At 46.0% G+C, this 16,475-nt stretch overlaps 1 protein-coding gene across 2 annotated transcripts in view; it reads right to left on the reverse strand.

Moving 5' to 3' along the window:
• Nucleotides 1-16,475, reverse strand: part of LRRC75A (leucine rich repeat containing 75A) — a 64,654-nt gene that overhangs the window by 36,975 nt on the left and 11,204 nt on the right. Inside the window, exons 1-2 of one of the 2 annotated variants that reach the window (XM_030462572.1) lie at nt 14,024-14,098; nt 1,268-1,396 (exon numbers count right to left, since the gene is read on the reverse strand). In XM_030462572.1, the coding sequence (XP_030318432.1) occupies nt 1,268-1,396; nt 14,024-14,083 (189 nt within the window). In that variant the 5' untranslated portion in view covers nt 14,084-14,098. Of the gene's footprint in view, nt 1-1,267; nt 1,397-14,023; nt 14,099-16,475 lie in introns of those variants that run through there. The other variant, XM_008490703.2, reaches the window with a different exon arrangement.

Genomic DNA, 16,475 nt, shown 5'->3' on the forward strand with positions numbered 1-16,475 from the left:
CATCAATCTCCCAGGGATACTCCAGGGTTTGGTGACTGCCTGCAAGTCCCTGAGGATCCCTGCCACAGCGCCTCGCTGATATTTTCTTTGCTGTATTAACACAGCTGTCCCTGCTCTGGTGCCAACACTTGCCACCTGCCATAGCAGCCTCGTAAGGGATCTCTGGCAGCAAAACAACTGCAAGGCCCAAGCTGTGCAAAGGAGGGGGGGAGGACCAAACATATCCAAAGAGCACCATCTCATGCAGAAGAGGAACCCCAGTGCTGCACAGGTTGGTGTCATTTGGGTTTGCTATTGCATGGTCTGCCACCACAGTTTGCTAGAAGCCCATGATTCAGTATTGGGGGTTTGCACCTCTGTGCTTACCCTGGCACTAACTTCTTCACAGGGTTCAGTGCCAAAAGAAACACGCAGGGAGACAAGGGAAAGCAGATACTCAGCAGTGGAGCAGTTCACCATTGCATCAGCAGCCTCGAGTTATTTTTATGAGTAGCACAGAGTGCACACTTTGCCAGGACTCACCGCTGGTATCCCAGGGTAAAGGTGGAGAAGAAAGCAGCTTAGTCACGACACTTTGAAAAAGGGTAACCTCAGTGGGGGAATGGGGCCTCTCTGCCTGGAAACATGCCTGTCAAAATAGGTTTCTCCAGTTTCCCATCTCATTGCCTCCAGGGGGAGAAGAGAGGAAAGGGTCTTATTCTTCATAAGAAAAGGGATATATTTGTATCCTTGAAAAAGTTTAGCTGTGCTTAAAGCTTGAGCTCAAGCTGTAGGACATGGGATATCTGTCTTTGGTTTAGGGATGGAGATCTGAATCCCTGATGTCCCCAGGCCACGTTTGCACTCTGCTGCACCCACTCCTCAGCACAGTTTTTCCTCAGCAACTCTAAATAAATCTTTAAATAGTTCAAGAGAGCAATTTCCCCTCATTTTTAACTAGTGGTGGAGGTTACTATCAAGTAAAACATCCACAAGAAAAAGAAGTGAATGACTCTGTACTTTGTACACTCTCACAGGAAATTAAAACCCCATTATGAGCAGAAAGCACAGGAGAGTGATGCCTCCAGGTTCCAGCTAACGTCACTTGGTCAGCTGGAAAGCCCAATACTGTGCAATCAAACCATGACCTCTGAGCAGGTCCTCTCTGTCCAAAGACACACAAGCACAGCAGAAACCAGGAGACTTTTCCTCTTGAACTCAGAGAGAAGCTCCATGCTCCCAGAAGAGTGACACAGTTAAGAGGGTGTGATGAAACCATGGTACCTACCGGTTTGGGGCAGTGGATGTATCTTGCCAGGCTGATTATCAAGTCATGAGTGATTGGATCCACCAGGTTTCTAAAGCTGGCGTATCGATAGAGGACATCATCCAGAGAGGTTGACTCCATTCCTAAATCCTGCAGAAAACAGGGTAAAGCAGCAATGTTAGATGTACTACAAAAGCCAATGCAAATGTGGTTCTTAGCCAGCCAGCATTGGTAGTGCCCATGAAGAAGTCAAGAAAAAAGTGATTCCCACCATCCAACACAAGAAAGGACACATGAGCACATGTGGGGAAAGCCACACTCCTGTGCTTTATCTGCAATGCACCAGGATGGACATCCTCATGCCACTCACAAGCCATAAATCCACCAACTGAACAGTATGCTTACAGCAAGCTACAATCAAAGATGACTCCAAAGAACATGACAGCTTGATCAGCATGAAACTGGAATGGGAGAAGAAATACAGTATAGATGTGTTCCGGGTCTGCTGTGCATGGGGAGAAGGCAATGAGCCTAAAATTGCAGTAAGGGAAGCAGGAGGATAAATTGAGGGGTTTGGGGAAGAGCAAAGTGCTGGAGTAGATTGTCTGGGGAAAGGGTGGAGGCTCTGCCATTGGAGACTGGACAGGGATGTGTCAGAAACAGTTCAGATGGAAATGATTATGCCCTGGGGACAGATTGGACCTCCTGAGGTCCCTTCCAAGACTATTTTCTCTGTTTTTCAATCCTTAGACATAATAATTCGAGGAATTTTGGCAGAGAACTAATCATTATGTGAAATATGTTAGTGCACGGGGACAAGGAGGGGAAGGGTTATATATAGTGTACTCCTTTAGCTTCAAATATTTTAACTTCACTATGTTTTGTTCCTCAGCCAACCAGAAGACAGGACAGCACTCCTCACAGATGAACACACATTACAGCAAGGTCCACCATCCACCCCACAGGATGAGGGAATGGAGTCCATCCATCTCAAAAAGCACTTCAGCTCCCAGCCCTCACAGTGGGAATGCAGATTTTGCCCAAACAACTGGAAGTGCAGTAGGGCTGGATCTAGCTGCTGTTAAAGGAAATTAAAAACAAATCAACACAGCAGTAAGAAAGTATTTTATGTGAGGGGGGGGGACTGTCCCCCAGGTCCTGGCAACACTCTGAAATTCCACCAGCCAAGGTGTGTGTTAAATACAACCCAGGACAACCTTCTGCTGGCTGATGCCCCCCAGCTCATCCGCTCCAGGGTTACAGTTTGGAGCTCACTGCTGACAGCCATACATGCAATTTTAAAATAATTTACATGAAAAAGTTCCCTTTCTCCTGCCCCCAGTGTTGTAATACAACAAATCCAAACCTCATTGCCCTGTAATAAATTGGGGCCTGTCCTGAGCTCAGAGATGATCTGGCCTCAACAAACCATGTGAGAAGGGAACCATGTGGCTGTATGTGCTGATGCTCTGTGACTTCAATCAGGCTAAAAATGATCATCTTCATTTTAAAAAATTAATTTATTACACCTGAGGACACTGGCTCCAGCAGTCAGAGGATGGTAAGTCTTTATCATGTTGTTTTCTTTATTATTTGTAGGAGCATCACTGCAGCACCAATTGAGTTAATGCCAGCTTTGCTGCTTTGACTGCAAATACATCATCTGAGGCAGTTAAAAACCCACACATGTGGGGTTGTTCTCTCTTGCTAGGAGAATTAAAAAAACCCAAACAAACAACAAACAAAACACGAACAACTCAAAACCAACAAATCACACCAGCCCCAAAACCCAACTGGCCAACACGCCCACTGATTGCAAACATGTCTAGTTTGAAAAATAAAGCAGCCAAAGTGATTTATGACCTATCTCCTGGTTGCTGCCAAGTTGGCACTTAAAGAAAATCAATTAATCTCAGCATCAAGATCTAGAGCTGAGAGAAGGTTGTGCACTGGGCTCCCCAGAAGCAGAACTGGGAGGGTAAGAGCAGCCCACCAAGGCTCCTCCAACGTGTTTGGGTTTGATTAGGCTGGAAAAATTGAGTCCTTCATTCAAGACCATCTTCATCCTCCTGTATTTTGGTACTGTGTAGATCTGCAGGTGACTGAGGAGAACTGGGTGGGTTGAGGAACTTAGGATCCCTTGAAGGAAGAAAAAAAGGAGTAAATAGAAACACGTAGAGCAGGGAGATCCCCAAAGAAAACTCCCAGGGTTCAGGGAGAGAAACACCTCTCCTCACAGTAGTGTGGGCCTGGGAAAAGTCTCAGTCTAATAGAGCTCAACATTAGGATTAAACAAACACTAAGAGATGGATTTAGCCTACAATCAAGGGCATCACTGGCAAGCACCACACACTATCCAAGGAGCCAGTTTTGGGGCTTGGTAGAAGTAATCCCACACACAGGGCTCTCGACATGCTGGGATCTTTGAGGCTCAACCCAGGCTTAGCATCTTTCTGCTTCCCTTTAAGCATCTCAAAACTCAGACAAATTTCTCTTAAGCTAAAATTAAAATGTAGAAGCAATAAATCTAAGCATTTCTCCTCCTCTCCCCTGGGACAGCTTACATTTTTCACATGAAGTGTTCCCTCCCCCCTCCTGGTACACATTTTTATGCACAGATGTCTTTCTCAGCTGTTCCCTAAATCTCTCTGCCACACCAGCATTGTCTTTTTTCCACCACACGTAATATTTTAAAGCCACTCAAGGCTGAAACTTGTTTGAGGCCAAGTGATGAGCTCATCTGCAATTTAATATCTTAACACCAGTTCATGCTGTCAGCAGCAAATCACCAATCACTGGCTTTGGGGAAAACGCCCAACATCTGGCTCCAGACACCTGGGTGTTTTTCAGCACATTCTCTTTTCCTAAGGGATCTCTTCACCTGGATAGCAAGTGTAACTTTCAAATAGGAAGGGTAGAAAGGTTTAGCAAGGTGGTATTTATGAACCAGGGCATGTCATGGCTTTCTTGATGTAAGCTGGTGGGGTGTTTCTCTGGTGTCCACTCAAAATCTTACAATATGCTGAGATGGTTTGGGTAGATTTACACATGTGAGGCAAAAGAAGGGGAACATCTCCCCATCCCTGAGCCCCCTCGGGTCCTGACATCCCCAGGGGCACTGGAAGGATGAGGCTGAGAGGACATTTTAGGGCAGCACATTCAATAGAACATGAGGCACCTGGTTCTTGATGCCAAACTCAAGCAGGATTTGGGATTAACAACACAAAACAAGAAGAGAAAGTCAGTTATGCAGAAGCCACAGAACCACTGAATCATTTTGGTTCACTGAGTCCAACCATTAACCCAGCAGTGCCAAGTCCACCACTAAACCATGTCCCTGAGCACTACACCTACATGGCTTTTAAATCCCTCCAGGGATGGTGACTCAACCACTGAAGTGAATGAAAGCAGCACAAAGGCTGCGAGTGCATCGAAAGGCACCAGGGAAGGAGCTGCTGACCTTGATGTCAGGCAGCTCCCTGCAACCTGGGCTCCTGCCCCCCGAGTCTGTCTTTGCCAATCCAACCCTTTACTGAGCACATCAGCTCAAGTCTTGCTTTGCCAGGAAACCCTAAAGAGTAGGGAAAGCAAAATCACTTTGGGATTAAGTAGGAAAGCAAAAGTCTTGCTCAATTCATTTCATTGCACACCCTCCCAGCCATCACCCATGCCCCTCCTACAATTTATCTGATTTCTTTCCAGCTTTAGGAGGCCAAGAGAGAGTCAAACCACTCATCAGTCCTTGGGGATGGCTTACTCATCAGAAGGAAAGCTTCCTGCAACCAACTAGTCATATTCAGCCACCACAGGAAGAGTTTTCTGCAAATGTGGCAATTCAAAGCTTTTAGAATTTAAAAAAAAAACCAACTAAAAAAAAAAACCACCAACCCAACAACATTAAAAACCTGCAAAGGGTTTAGAAATATAAATCAAAGAAGTCCAGCAGAAAAATGTCATGCCTCCCTCCATGGCAGCCAGCAACAGAAACTTTCCAGCTACAGCCATTAAAGGCATGAGAGATCCCAATTATTTTGGAAAAAACACCAAGCCAGGTGAGAGGCCAAGCATGGTCAGCCCTGCTGCCCAACAGAGCTGATGCTGTGCTAGATGTTCTCCTCAACCTGGGTCTCTTTCGAAAGCAATAACCACAGAAACAGCCCCAGCCCTTCCACCCGAAAACCAGGCTAAAATAACATCTCACCATTGGCTTCACCAGGCCAACATTACCCAAGCAATGCTGTGAATCCCAGGAAATAAGGGAAAGTAAACGCAATGCATTTGGGAGCTCTACCCCCAGTTTATCTTTCCCTAGTGTTGGGTAAAACAACTTGTTATTCCCCTTCTGCTGCCTGTCAAAAAGTGCAGCAGGACAACAGCTAACAGTTGAGCAAACAGCTTTTAAAGCTCCAAGTTGTGTTACCACAAGATGCAGCACCACGCAATACTCCTCTAAGCCACAAGGAGCCATCAACAACAGAAATCAGGCCCATTTTCACTTGTATTTATCACTGCAAATTGACTTGAAACTAGAGGAAAATTCAGCAAGTCCATGTGAGAAGTCATACAATAATGCAGGTTATGGTGTTGCTGCTTTCATTAACACAGAGCAGATGCAGCTACCAGCTGCCCAAATGAGGTTACTACTGTGTAAAATATCACCCTGAGCTCTGGCAATCGCAACTGCTCATAAATATCCTGATAGCTGCTACTTTGGCCAGCATCTCCTCCAAAACTGCTTCTTATCACTGCTGATAGCCAAGGCAGTATAATGAATGTCCAAACAGAGAGGTTGGTATCATAAACAAGGGTCAGGCATGAAGGAAGAGAAGGATTAATATTGTGGGCAATAAATCATCCGCAGCAACTTATCTGGGAAAAATGATTTCATGAGGTGAGCATGAGCAATGTGGTGAGTAAGGTCAGCTCCAAGAGACAGGCATGTGAGATGTGACTCAAGCACGAGCACACTGTGGGTTGCTCTGCAGCAATGGGGTTGGTTTTCCTCATGGAGGACATATTTAGCTGCTCAACCCTCATGCCTTGTGAAGTAGCCCCTGAAAACAAGCAAACAAAATATTTCTTGCCTTTGATCTTTAAAATGGTTGACTCCATCACAAATACTTCAGTGTCTTTTTGACTTCCGAGGCTAGTAAGCCACAGTGAACCTTGGTATTTATGGAGTTGCCAGCTGCAATTAGCCATGGCTGCCCACAGTATCTAGAATCTGCCTCCACCTGTTCTGCATGTGATGAACCCTCTAGCATTTGCTTCACCACTTATAAATTTGCTGCCACTTTACTTTCCTATGGGACAAGACCACGCAATGTAGAAGTGCCTTGCTGGAAAGCTTATCTGCCCAGTGCATTTATTGCAGCCTAACAGCCCCAGTCATCCATATACACTGACTATAAATCACCCATTTATACACTGCAATAAGACAGAAACAGCTTAATTCTTAACTAAGGAAACAAGGCTGAAATATTCAGGTTGTCCATCCACCTCATTCTTCTCTTTTCAAAGAGCCTTTTATACATGAACCAATTTCACAGGTTGAAAAATCAGTAAAGCATCTGAAATGTAATGATGTTCCAGCAGGTTTGGGGAAAAAAAAACAGACCTCAGCAATGCAAAGATGCACAAGTTTGTACCTTTGAAGAGCCCAGGAGGAGTTTACAGCCACATGTGGTTTAGTTGTGACCCCACAGCCAGGGGTGGGACCAGTACGTCTGGATGAGGCATCACTGAAGGCACCCTGGAAGCCTCCAAACTACCAATTGCTACTGCATATTACTATGTCTATTACACCAAATGATGCAAAACCAAATTTTAAATATGTAGGGTAATTTCTGTTTTAAAAAAGTAAATATTGGTTTGGAACCAACAATTCCTCACTCGAGCCTCAAGTGAGGGCACAGTTAGAGAGTCACTGTTTCAAGAATGAAGTAAACATTTCCCTGGCAGACTGACTCAAATAATAAATGGTGGCAGCTTGAACCCCCTCCAGGAAGGTGGAATAAGAGAAACTTGGAGAGATGGATTAATGGACAGATAGGATGCTGCCATCCAGACAATAAACAAGGGCGAGCAAGAGCTTTGCAGAAGAATGCACAGAGTTTATTTTAAACTGCGAGGCAAACACAATTACCCCAACTGGAGCACAGCCAGACCACAGCTAACAGACTGCTTCAGGAAAGTACCTGTGGATGTTTAATGAGAATGAATAGCCTCAGCTACCCATCCCATCTTGATGTGCAAAGCCAGGGGGATACCAGTATAGAAAAAGCTTGGAAACACTATCTGGGGAAGGTGAGTCCAAGATTTACTTTGAAGAATTCAAATAATTTAGATCCACCACTGCCTTTAACACAAGTATTCCTCTTATGCTCATAACATATTATTCACCCATCCCTTCTAAACAAGCAGGAACTGCTCACATCCCATCCAACCTGCTGCAACAATCTAGGGCTCCAGCCCCCAGCCAAGATCCTGTAGCCATGCAGTAACTGCATCTGATGACTACTGATGGGACTTGTCACTTCTTCCTCTGGTTCCCCAGATAGATGGGTGACAGCAGCAACCTCCCAGCAATGCACCTCAGCCTGTCTCAGCCCTAACGGGCAAGAGCCTCTTCTGTTCTGCACCAAAACACTCTAAGGAGAGCAATTCCCCAAGGGCAAAGGAAAGAGTGGGACTAAAAAAGCTGCAGGTCTAAGAATAAGATGTGGAGGAGGTTGTGAACACTCTGGTCTCTCCAGTTTGCCAACAGCTGAGTCCAAACACCAAAGGGCCACTCTCACAGCCTCCTTGCCTCTTGCTAGTCAACTCTACCCTGAAACCCACCACATTGCATGGTTAAAATCCAAAGAAAAATGTTAATGCATCAACCCTGCAAGACACTCACCCTATTAACTCTGTTCTTGCAGCTGGAACTCTCATTAACAACTCTGCAGTGAAGCATTAAAAGGAAATATGACAAATTTAATCAAGTGTCTGCCATTTCCATCCTCATGTGTCTGCTAAAAGAGCTTGTGGAGTCATTCTGGTGCTGACTGGAGCTCTAAACTAGAGGTCAGAAGCAGAACTTCAGTTTACCATTCCTTTTCCTCTATGACTATTTTGCTATTAAAGGCAGCAGGGGCTGCACAAGGACTCCTCCTCCAGCATGGAGCAGTGGCTGATACCCAGAATGAAGCCTACACACCAGCACCTGCCTTGACCACACTGTGTGGCTGGCTCCTGACTGCACCTCTCCTCCCTGCCAACCTATGTGCAGAAAAATACTGATTTCCCCTTGCAAAAGCCTGTGTCGGAAAATAGACAGGGCAAGGGTGCATCTCATCTCCTGTCAGGTAAGGATCCAGACTTGTCACCTAAGCTCAGTTTACTGTCAATTCATATTAAGATGGTGATTCATCCTATTCTGAGGCAGCTGGGCTGAGTCAGTCTCTCTCTGGATGTGGCTGTCTCCAAGAGTTACCAGCCAAGAAAAGCCCCTCTAATTAGCTTATCCTAGACATTCAGTGTTTAGGCAACTGGAGCAGGAAAATCCCACTCATACTGTTCACACCTTTGTTACCCAGCACAGCAAGCACAGAGCTCTGCATGACTTTCATACCCACTCTTCCAGCCAAAGAGCAGCCCCATCTGTTTGGCAGCTGAATGTCCATCAATACTAGTCACATTTTTAAGTTTTGCTTTAGGCCTGCACTGCCGTGTTGGAAGTAATGAGGAGCTCAAACAGCTTTGTCCTTGGGAGGTGACAGTAAATGTCTTATTGGCATGAAGACTTTTATTTGTGCATGCAGATACCATGCCACACTGTGTTCACGTGCACTAAATACACACACACGTCTTTATAGTAAGTGTTTATGGGAACAAAACAAAAAAAAAAAGCAGAACTGAGATCCTAGCAGGAATGGGGAAGAGGTTTCCAAATAGAAGATGACACTTTCAGATGGGGAGGAATCACTGATCTTCATAATTTCCATAAAGACGATGCTGGTGTCTGGGCTTACGATAAGCAATGATTCCTGCTACAAGAGCTGCATCCACAGTCACACACCTATCTCTGTTTGGAATTACAGACAACTCTCCCTTCTTGAACTTCAACTGATGAGAGATTTTGCAGCAACATTAAGTCTGCAAGTTTGTGCAGCCTGTTCCACACCCTGCCCCATACACACGGCATTTCATTGACAATGCTGAGCTGAACACCCTTGTTTTACACATCCCTGCAAGTGTCTCAGCCAGGGGATAAACTAAAGAGTCCAAAAATTGTGATTCAGCCAGCCCAGCTTTAATAATGAATCAAAAAGACAGCAAGGCTGTGCTGTCCATCTGTCTACCTCTGTCCTTCCCCAGCTAACTGTCAGCCAGTCTCATTAAAACAGAGGAAAGCGGCAAAAGTCTCCAAGATCCTGTAAGATCCAAGACCCTGTAAGTTTTGGGGAACAGGTGTCAAGGGAATGAAAAGACCCCAGTAAAGGAAGGACCAGTTCTTGGCTGTGGTACACCCCACACAGCAGCACACAGATGGACAGATGGTCTACAGCTGAGCCAGCTGGTCCACAGTTGTCATCAGGATTGCCCAGCTGGGACCTCAAGGTTTTCCCAGAGCTGAGATTTGGTTGGTGTGATGGACAACCAACATGAGCTTCCAGGGAAGTCAGCCTCACCTGGCCCTGCACTGGGGATGACCCTCTTTCCTAAACAGAAAAGATGAGCGAATGGGAGGCCTCATCTCTCACTCTTCCCTGCTCTAATCCAGTTGCCCCCACTTCACACATTAACACAACACAGCATGAGCTGCCTGGCTCTGTCATTACTTCTGTGGAGCCAGCCTCCAGTTAACAGGAAAGCAGGACGACTTAGTGCCTTGGCCCAGCCGAGCCCCATCTCCTGTTTCCAGCAGCTGCTACCATGAGATATTTCAAGAGAAGGTCAATACAGGTCTCCTTCTGATGTACAAGGGTGCAACCCTGCCTGCTGGGTGAAAAGCACACTCTGATCAGCTGCTCCCAGGAGAAGGAGAGCCCAGTACAGCCATGTACAGAAGGAACTGCAAATCACAGCTGAAAAGTCACATTTGCTTTTCTACCCATTCAAAATTCTGCTTTTTGAAGTGCTCCTCTACTCAGGCAGGAGAGCTGCTGCAAGCTAATGATGGAAAAAGAAACTTGATAATTTCAGGTGATCGAGCAGGTCTGTGTTTGCAGTGCTGCCAAAAATGCTGAGATGGGGACCATCCACAACTATCTGACATGGGGTTTTTGCTTTGACATACACCTCTGCCAAGCAGTGACCAAGCAGCCAGACACACGAGCCACCCAAAAAGGCTTCCACACCATCCCCAGCCAATAAAATTCCCAGGCACATTATGCTGAACATGCACCATGTAACTATACCAACAGGAAGACTCCTGGACCAACCCCCCCCAGCACCCAAAAGAAATTAATCCTCTACTGCACGTACAATAAGAGCTTGCAATCCAATAACTGCTATCTAAAACCTGGTTTCACTTCCAAGCCCTGGGTTGATTATTATTGCATTAGCTATGGAGGGATGTATTGTTACTGCTCAATGAGTGCTAAGCTCTGCTTCAAAGCAACCGAATTTCGGTGGTGTAAGACTATACAAGTGCTTCCACAGTTGCTTTGGGACCCTTCAAAGCAGATGGGTGCTAGAGATTAAAACCCAAGATCATACCAATACAGGCATTAGTGAAAATAACTGTCAGTGATTGCTCAACACAGCTCTTTGCCAGGGCAGGTTATTCACAAGAAGTAATTTAAGACATCTTTGAGAGAGAGAAATATTCAATTAACTCTTTAAACTGGCTGCTGAGGAATAATGTGAAGGTTATGAAGAGATCATTTAAACGAACAAATTGCATCTGACTCCAATAAAAACACTTCAAGCCTTTTTTTGTACCATTTATACACCACTGGAGGAGCCTGGGTGGGAGGAGACAGAAATGGGCTTGGAAAGAATGTGCAAGGAGAGAGCCAACATGGCAGCGTGCAGCACCAGCACTACCCAAGCACATCTCCAGTACCTTGCCACATTCTTTGGCTGCCATCAGCACCTCCAGAAAGCAAACATGTGGCTGAGTCAGAAGGTGCCATGTTTTGCCATTGCCAAACCCACACCTCAGAAGGCAACTGGTATGCTCTCCTGCCTTAGCCTGAGCACCCTGTCCTGTACAGGAAGACTCATGGGTGCATTCCACAGGAGAAGAAACAGGAGCACGTGCATGTCCTCCAACATTCACAGCGCTGCAGCCCGTCCTCAAGCACCCCATGTTGGTCCTGCTGCTGCCCCAAGGCTTTGCACCCTACCTCATACTTCCCAAAACCAGAGCTCTGTCATCTTCTTTTCCTCCCACCCAAACATGCACCACATGAACTGCACAGATGTCTCCATGTTGATCTAAGTGTCAACCACCACAAAGCAGCTGAAGGAGCAACTTTGATTTCCTGATCCACAAGTCTTCTCCAGGTGTATATTGGCTCTCTACCAAGCAGAGTCACTCTTTACACGTCCCTTGTTGCCTTCAACAAATTAATCTGGCTCCATTGTCACTGCAAGAAGACACATTAGAGACTTTGCACAGTGAAACCTTAGAGGAAACAAGATACAGAGATTTTAAGTCAAAGCAAGACATGAGAAAACTCAACACTGAAATAAAACCTCTCTACTCCTCTTCTGCATTAAGACCCTGAGTTAATAACAACCTATTCCACACCAAAAGGAAAGCCTTTTTCTACATTCGGTGTCTTCTTAACAATTAAAAGAGGTTTCCAGCAAAGGAGGGAAACACAAAGGAAATCAAAGGAAAACAAAGAAATCCCACAGCACCAAACTAATTTTCTTACTTAAGACAGAGCAACAGGAAGGGAATAAAAATAAAAGGTTTCCACTGCTTCTAACCTTGTGTGCCACACAAGTAATTAACATGGACAACATGAATTTCATTTCTTTCATTTGCAAATCCAGCATCACAGTTAATCTCAAGCATGGACAAAGTCTATTAATAAAGCAGATTCATGTAATGGGATTCCAAGTAATGGCAAATCAATAATACACTGGTATGCTAGAATAATCTGTGCTTTGCATAATAATCACAGGAACTCTAATGCTCTGTATTTATATGTAGACATATTCAAGACCAGCCCAGGCCACCTAATGAGCTTGGCAGGGTCTGTGGGATGCATCAGGAATGTTCTCTGGCTGCTGAAGAACTAACTAGCAAGAAAACACGGTAAAAGTGTGCATAAAGCACTTCCAGCAGGGAGAAGAAAACAAGGACAATGCTACTTAACACAGAGTGTTGTCACTCCTATCCTCACCTAGAAAACGGGAAAAGTCCCTGCCACCCTGTCCCTGTGATTATGACACAAAAAGGCTTCCATGAGGTGCACACCCATGTTTACCATCCAATGTGTTCCCAAAAGCCATGCAAGGGGCAGGGACTGTCTGAGCAGGGCAGGGACAAACTCCTTAGCAATCCCATTTCATAAATTAGACTTGGAGCTTGTGGCTCATTTCTCTCCAGACACTGACAGCAGACAGTTCTGAAGCAGCTTCATTAAACACCCACTGCATGTGCTTTTGCACAATGTTCCCCAACATGCTGAGCCAGCAAGCCATCCCCTTAATCATGGAATGGTAAGAGACACAGTCTGAAACCAGCCACATCCAAGCAGCTTCCAGCCTAGGGAAAAGTAGGGATGTCACCCACTTCTTTGATTAGCTCCTTATCAAGCCTATGAAATGCCTTTTTTGCAGTATGTGTGCCCCAAGAGGAGGAATAGCTCCCTCCACATTTTGAAAAGCCTGGTGCCCAGCTAGGTGTGAGATTACTGAATTAATCCTGATAACCACTGCTTAGTCCCTCCAGAGTGAAATCAGGGAGGAAAAGGGAAGTATTTCTTACACCTCCAAGCAGCCACAAGCAAGGAACAGCATTAGCCTCCCCTGTGCAGCCACATGCTCAGCAGCTTTTCAAGGTACAAGGCAAGATGATTTCTGTTAAAAATCCTCCTCAAGCTCCTCTGATCTCACCCTACGCATAGGAAGAACCCTTCTCCCCAGGAGGTGCCTGTTGCTGGAGCTCACCAACTGCTGGCAGAACCTTTGCTCTGCCCTCCACTGCAGGTTCAGATGCATTTACTGATCTACACAGGTCCCAGCTCCCACCCCTCATTCACTTAACCACTGTCCTTCTCATCTTAGCCCCTCTGTGGTCTCCACAGTCTTCCCCTGAAACAACAGGAGAAACTGAGACAGCAAGTAACACCCACATCCTCAGCCTCACACTGCTGCCTTCTGCCTTGAACATCCACATTTGCAAACACCCATAGTTGGGAGGCCACAGTTCTGCTCTCCTCCTCCTTTGGGATACCTCACCTCGTGCTTGCCAAGTCAGAAAACCACTTAAATACCTGATTAAATACAAGCACATGTTTAAGTCCCACCGAAGCCAAAGAGTTTTGATTAGCATAGCACTTAATACAGGTTTTTGCTAAGCAAGGCTTCTTTCCTCCACTGCCATCTCTACCCTGCCATCAGTCCCTTAAGGGCAGCACAGAGCATGACTTGAGAAGCAGTGGCCAGGACACAGCAGGAACATCATCTTGCCTGAGCAAAATGCAGCTGCAGTAATCAGTGATCAGCATTCTGCACAAAATCACGCAATGAGATCCCAGGAGAGACAGGAAGTTTGCAGGTTGGGCTGGTCTGAGACAGACTCTGCCCCATGAGAGCCAGCTCACTGACCTGCCAGCAAACTCTTCCAGCAAGTGCTATTAAGATCTTCCTCTTCATTTCACCACACATGATGCAGGAAGGCTTGAGGGTGGTGGCTGTTGGCCTCCCTCCTGAGCCCCAGGCACTGCCCGGGATGCGACAGATTAACTCACATGTGGCCCTGAACTCGTTCAACAAGAGAAATTCATCCCAGCTTTCATTGAGGGTACTGAACAAATACAGAAAATAAACAGCCTCTCTGCTCCATTCCATGCTTCTTGCCCCATTTGCAGGCTCTGGGTCCTCTATAAGGGGGAAGAGGTGACCACTGCACCCCTGAACCCACAGCAGCACCCCAAGCCAATCTGCCTCCTGTTCATAAGGGCACCAGTGCATTTTGTTCAGCAATAAGAGGTGTCAAAGTCCCCCGACTAAAAATGAGAATATTTCTGCTTTGTTTGACAGTTAGGGCCATTAAGCTGCTCTTGTTGACATTTCATTTCCCAGCAAGGATGCTGGCAGCGTGTGCCAAATGAACTCAGGATGACCTAGACAGAAAACATACCTTTGCCCAGATGTTTCTGTGAAGGAAATTCAGACCCTGATGGATTTGTGGTGGTGCAGTGTCCAGCAGATGATAGCATGCTATCAGCTGACACTCGTGGGTGATAATAACCACACCTTTAGCTCACTTTGCAGGAGACAGCTTCACCAAAAACTGGCTGCTTCCACTGCTGAGTCACGTCAGAGCCTCTGCTCTTGAGCTGATGCAATGCAAATTTCATCACAGGCTGTTTGCTTCTTGTCCCTTCCAGCCACGAGTGGCTGCTCCCCAACCTCTACTGTTGGGGTCTGAGACAAGGGCCAGAAGGATCAGCAGCTAGTCCAAGTAAAAAGGCTGGAGGCAGCTCTAGAAGAGGTTTACACTGCAGATCATGATTCCTGCATCAGTTCCTAGTCCCTGTTTTCACACCCATGGGAACACAGCTGATTTCTATGCTCAGGATAAACTTGGACAGGAGTTTTCTTCTTGGAGAGTGACAGTGAGGGATGGAAGGACATCAGCAAAGCACCCATTAAGAAAAGTCTCTGTCTCCACGGCCTGGGCTATTTTGCTGTTTTCTTACAATGTGCCACCATCCCAGGAAATGTCCCCAGCCAGATGCAAAGACATGAAATGCCAGTGGCAACAGAGCACCCTGCTAATCTCTTCTCCTTCTCTGCAGGTGGCTGAGCCTTCCTGGGAAAACTAAGCTGGACTCCATGAAATGCTGTGGCCAAAGAGTATTTCTACAGGTACTAGAACAAAGTCTTTGGCTTAAACTCCCACCACAGCATTGGCATTACAAGCCGGGAACATTTATTTTTCCAACTTCAAAATAGCCAACACTAATATTTTTGACCACCAGTTTCTCCTGAAGTGTTAGGAAGAAGAACCATGGAAGCTTTCAGGACACAGAACCTACCTCTTGCTATCGTTTTCCAGATACAACTGCAGGGCTGAATAATGGCTGAAACTTGATGCAAGGTGATGAGCTGAGCAAGAGCAAAGCCAGGATGACCTCACTGCACAGCACCATCCACCAGCAAGCTGAGCCTTCCCTTCCCCGCTAAAGTCCCACTGAGACATCCACAACCCTGGGCTGAAATTCCTCATCCATCCATGAAACAGCTGATTTCACTATCAAGGCAGCACTGAGACATGACTAAAGCAGTCACTGGGCCTCTTTCCAAGTGTAGAAGCAACTGGCCCATGGTGAGACACCTACAGCCTCACACACACAAGACGTGGGTAAACCACAGCCTTCACAATGGCATTTAACACACTGTTAACACTGAACAAGTCTTGGGACCTTGTTCCATCCCAAGAAAGGCCAGAAATTCATGCCCTGTTCCACATTTTGCTGTTGTAATGGTAAAAGCTGAGTCAGACTAAAAACACATCTACTTGTGCGTTGCACAAACACACACGTGGTAGAAGCTTGTAACACTCAGGTCCTACTCCAGAATCCAGTCAGAAACCAAACCTTTCCTTCTCCCAACTCTAACTTTTGCTTTGTGCAGCTCTCCAGAGAGTTTCATTCCATTTAATTAGCAGCACAGCCCAGAGGACCTCAGCTGCAATCTGCCCTGTGGCATTCCACCAACTCACAGATGGGTCAGCCAGAGATGAAGTATCTGGAGATGGAATCCTAGTAGCTCTCAGAGCTCCTGACACCCTCATCCCAAAGCAACAAGGCAAGAGAGAAGAAATGCCTCTTTTGGTAGTGACCTGTGTAAGAACTAGGTTGTTATGCTCAAAAAGGAGATGTCAGAAAGCAGATGTGCATACAAAGTTCAAAGACACCTTTTTTTACTCCCTGCTTAAGCCAAATGTCCTGCTATCAGTGAAATAATTCAGCTGGAGGCTGAATGTGTGCTTGCACTCACAAGGCCCAGGGATGAGCAGCTCTCCCTAAGACAAGTCCCTATGCACCCCAAG

The sequence above is a fragment of the Calypte anna genome, chromosome 19 (assembly GCF_003957555.1).
Source record: "Calypte anna isolate BGI_N300 chromosome 19, bCalAnn1_v1.p, whole genome shotgun sequence".
Taxonomy (NCBI): domain Eukaryota; kingdom Metazoa; phylum Chordata; class Aves; order Apodiformes; family Trochilidae; genus Calypte; species Calypte anna.